The sequence below is a fragment of the Pundamilia nyererei genome, unplaced genomic scaffold (genome assembly GCF_000239375.1).
Source record: "Pundamilia nyererei isolate P.nyererei 1_Seehausen unplaced genomic scaffold, PunNye1.0 scaffold00024, whole genome shotgun sequence".
Lineage (NCBI taxonomy): Eukaryota > Metazoa > Chordata > Actinopteri > Cichliformes > Cichlidae > Pundamilia > Pundamilia nyererei.
The window spans coordinates 568,051-572,597 of record NW_005187425.1 but is presented as its reverse complement, the minus strand read 5'-3'; the positions used below and the strand labels follow the sequence as shown (position 1 = coordinate 572,597).

The following is a 4,547-nucleotide window of genomic DNA, read 5'->3' as shown; positions in this document are numbered from 1 at the left end:
CAAATTATCATAAATCCTAAATACTATCGTTCAAGCAATATTTCTGCAACACTGTAAATATCGACGTTTACGTGCAGATTCTCTAAAATACGTTTTATATATTTTGTCCTCCAGCTTATATGGTTTTATAATATTATAAGGAGGTGACCCGTAAGAGACAAAAAAATGCCAAGAAAATGTCAAGAATCATTCAGAATCAAAGAAATTCTCGACTTTATTCCACGTGTTTCTTTTTTTTTTATTGTAAAGGGTATATGAAACTATAGGTGAATCGTTTTATGTTTCATCATTTATCGCAGAGTTTACATGCAGTCTCTCCCCAAATTAAAATGCAAATAATTATAACAATAATATCAAGGGGTTAGAATATTTTATCTTATCACAGCCCCTATGAGACACGTTTAACTGGCATACTCCATCAGCCCACCCTCCCCCAGACAAACAAACAAACAAACAAACAAACAAACAAACAAACAAACAAACAAAAATAACCGTTTATGGCTCTCTTTAAAAACCCCATGTAAACAGAAAGGCGATGGGTACACGTAACTTTGTGCCCATAGAGTCTGGTGATAAAGGTTAATCTAAACCCCTAAAATAACAACTGTAGGCTAATAGTAACAAGAATTAAGACACTTTATTGTTATTGTTTTCAACAATATAACATATTACGTTTTTACATTCCGGTAAAGTTTTCTTTCTTCCTTCCTTCTTTTCTTCTGTTCTTTCTTTTTATCAATTTTTTATCCCCAGCCCTGCAGCAAAACAAGCCATCTCAAGAAACTACTACTTTTACTTACTTTTTCCAAATTATATTTTCCTCAAGCGAATTAACGAGGGGGAAAAGTTCGGTAGGGTCCTGTTTAAGTATATTTGGAAAGTTCTTAAGTGCTCTGCTCTGAACTCTTGATTCTAGAAAATCCCCGAAACAAGGGCTCGTTCAGTTTGGGGATAAGAGGAGGTGTTGCGCTCACTGGCAGGTTTTCCTCTCTCCACTTGTTGAAAAAGATTTTAAAGGTTGAATATGAGACTAAATGATTTGTTACGGTGGCTGTTTTCGCAGTGTTCCAGTCTGTCTGCCTTGCACCGTGCCGCAAGTGCTTGAAGCTTAACTCACACCACCTCGTAAATTATTTTCCCCAAAAAATGGCGCTCCATTCAGTGACGGCTTTTAAGAGCCGAGGTCCACTAGATTAGAAGACATAGGGTTCAGTATGGTGTCATGATGCAATGAGTGGTGATGGTGCATCGAGTCTGGGCCGCTGGGTACCGGGATTGCGCTGGGTCCCGGCGGGGGCGCAAGGCCATGCAGGGACGGTAAACCGGGGTTTGCGCCGAGGAGCTGAGCCGGACTCGGAGACGTATGATCCGGAGTCCCAGAAGGTGTTTTATCGTCGTCCGAGCTCCCCAAAATAGTTTTATTTCCATTAATAGAAGAAGTCAATGGGTTGTGACTGTTGCCGTTGGAGTTCTCGTTGTTTTCTCTGCGAACAGAAACCAAAGTCACACATCAGTTTGGTACAAATGCGGAATTACAGCACATCTGCGAAAAAGTGCATAACAACCAGGAAGATTTAGGTGAACTGAAATTTTCATATCTCGGAGTAAAACCTACAGGAACAAAGACACCAGCTAATTGTAGCTTAACATGTTTAAGATTGCATTAAAAATATGAACATGAACACACACTTGAATTAAAGTGGTACACACAATTCTGTTGTGTTTACTAGAATATTTATTGGGTTGTGACACTTTTACAACAGCCATAATAATCTCATTAATGTATCAGTTCTTAGTCTGGTTATTTATTAATGTTCACACGAGAATACGTTGAGGCACGTGTGCCCAGATGCAATCACTTAGCCAGCAAAAATAATTAGAGGGTCAATTCACTACAGAAGCGCTATATTAAATATCAGTAGTAGAGAGTGACTGGAAGATAATAAATCCATCTGACTACTGAACTTGCATGAAACTTTTAGAGCAAGTTAATTTAACCATAGTGACCCGTGGAGAAGCTCAACCTGAGGAAGTCCTCGGCCACTCGAGGAGAGCTTGTCCACAGCTCTAAATAAATGACAGGCCTAATCATTCTGAAACGCGTGCGTACTGCGTATGGCATAGTTCATAGGTTTGCTTTGAGGCTTTTCTCAGTGGGAAGACATGATTTACGTGGAGCTTTCAGCCCAAATTAGTGGCCAGGGGGTGAAAGAAGACACCGACCCAGTGAACACCTGACAAAAACACATCTCCCGCACCTCTCTACATGCCTGGCTGTATAATTTCCAAACTCTGAAATGTGCAAACGACTCATAATGAAATGTCAGCCTGGCTGATATGAAGGCCAGACAACAGGCCACACCAATTACACCGCAAAACATCTTTCATACGTGTTCTGATATGTTTCCTTGCATATACCATGTGTTCATCCAGTGTCTGTGATTCACAGTAGTCTGCATATATTTCTTCTCTGATCTTAACGTGAAAGTCAAGTTTCATGTTATAATTAGTGTGGTTACTAAAACATTAAAGTGGGGTAAAAGCAACTTTTATAACCTTGTAATTTACCTGACAACACGTCTTTCATTTCGTGCGTTTCAACTTTTAATAGGGGCTTATACAGTTATCACAGAAATACACACAGTGTAACTTTAATTTGTGGCGATTGAATAAGATCTGAGAATATGTCCATGCTATCTACGTTAAATAAATTTCCAGATGTAGGTCAGAAATTTATTTTTGCATACAGAGTCAGCAGTGGCAGTCTGTGACTCAGCAACAGTTTGGAACTACCTCCTATGTTTTGCTTGATGTGACAATGATAAAGAAAAAAGATAATCTAATCTGAGATTAGCGTCTGTTTTAAGAAGTAAATATACTCCTACCTTTCCTTTGCCTCAGCCGCTCGATCTCTCTGCCGTCGGTTTTTGAACCAGTTGCTGACTTGCGTGGTCGTGAGTCCCGTGGCCTCGGCCAGCTCTCTTTTCTCCCGTGGGGATGGATAAGGGTTGTGGGTGTACCACTCTCGGAGGATACTCCTGCTCTTCTCTTTGAAGCAATAGCTCGTCTCCTCTCCGTCCCAGATAGAGCGGGGCAGGGGGAACTTTCTCCGGACGCGGTACTTCCCTACGGCGCCGAGCGGACGGCCTCTCAGCTTCTCTGCCTCGATGTAGTGCGCTTTGAGCCACAGCTGTTGCAGCTTCGGGTGGTTGTGCGGCGAAAACTGGTGGCTCTCCAGGATCTTGTAGAGCTCTCGGAAGTTCCCCCGATGAAAAGCAACTACGGCTTTCGCTTTGAGAACACTCTCATTTTTGTGGAGGTGCTCGCACGCCGGGAGGGACCACAGAAAGCGCCCAAGACGCTCGATGTTCCCCCCTTGCTGGAGGACTTCGCAGACACAAGCCACTTGTTCTTGCGTAAAACCAAACGTCGGAAGCATGGACATGGCGACAAGTAAACCAATACAGATTATATTGTACCTTACTTCCACGTCTCTCCTCTCAGTGTCTCATTAAATCAAAACGCATTAAGTCCATAAGCGTCAAAAAGTCCCCAAAAGAGTTACCTAAAACGTAAAAGTGCCCAAGGTTAGGCAAAGTCCAACTGCGTATTATGGAATAAGCTCAAGTCCGTTCAGCCATGCGAAACCCCAGGCGACTATTCTCCATAAAGTTGCTAAGAAAGAAAGTTGCAACTCCTTCCACCGTCCTCCACCTTTTCTATGCCGTTTCAACATAAACTACTCCCGGAGACCGGGCTCGCTGGCTCGTTTTAATAATATTATTCTAAGCTGGCAAGACAAGCGATTATATGAACTCTGATTGGTCGGTTATCTGACCCACGGATGGTGAGGATAAGACAATAGCCTTAGTCAAATTATTTGCCATGGTTACGCTGTCACTCAAAGTAACCTGATATGCTTTGAGGTGGCTCCCTGGCAAAATCAACCTGATTGTTCCCTTCACGACCAGCCCGCCTACCAATAGAAGAATTGCTCAGATTTTTCCTTCTAAAACACTTTTTTCTTCCCCTTCACGTTGACAGACACCTCAGGCAGCCAAAGAGCATAAAGCTGTGAGGAGCGTGGATGAGAAGCGCGGCGTTGATCCCACAGCCCGAGGAAGGATGGCGCCAGAGTGCACGGAGCCTGCTGCAGTTTGTCTTCATGTCCCTGGCAGCTCTCACAAATCAATCAAGATTTCCTTAATGCTTGGAACTTTAAAGTTAGTGTCTTCATTATTCCAAAGACGTGAAATAACTGTCAACAAGTGACAGATTGTTAGACGGGTTTGAAAAAAAATGCTGCCACTTTTTTATAAAGTATATTTTTCTTCTAGTAAACGAAAAAATATAAATATGACCAAAAGTGAGTCAGACTATTTCTGCTTCCGAGGATTGAAACGAGACTTAAACTCTAAGGTGCTGATGTGGGAGTGCAGTGAACCATCACCCGATTTGTTAATTATAATATTCACAAACCGGTATTCTATAGAGAGGTATTTAAAATAACAAAAAGACGTTAGAATAAAGTTAAAAAAGTTATTTGT

General features: G+C 41.9%; 1 protein-coding gene across 1 annotated transcript; it reads right to left on the bottom strand.

The window, feature by feature from the left end:
- Nucleotides 1–213: 213 nt before the first annotated feature.
- six2a (SIX homeobox 2a) lies at nt 214–3,760 on the bottom strand. The gene is made up of 2 exons (XM_005727304.1): nt 2,886–3,760; nt 214–1,484 (listed from the first exon to the last, which is right to left on the bottom strand). Exons 1-2 carry the CDS (start codon nt 3,443–3,445, stop codon nt 1,172–1,174), a joined length of 873 nt encoding a protein of 290 aa, XP_005727361.1. The 5' UTR covers nt 3,446–3,760; the 3' UTR covers nt 214–1,171.
- Nucleotides 3,761–4,547: the final 787 nt, after the last annotated feature.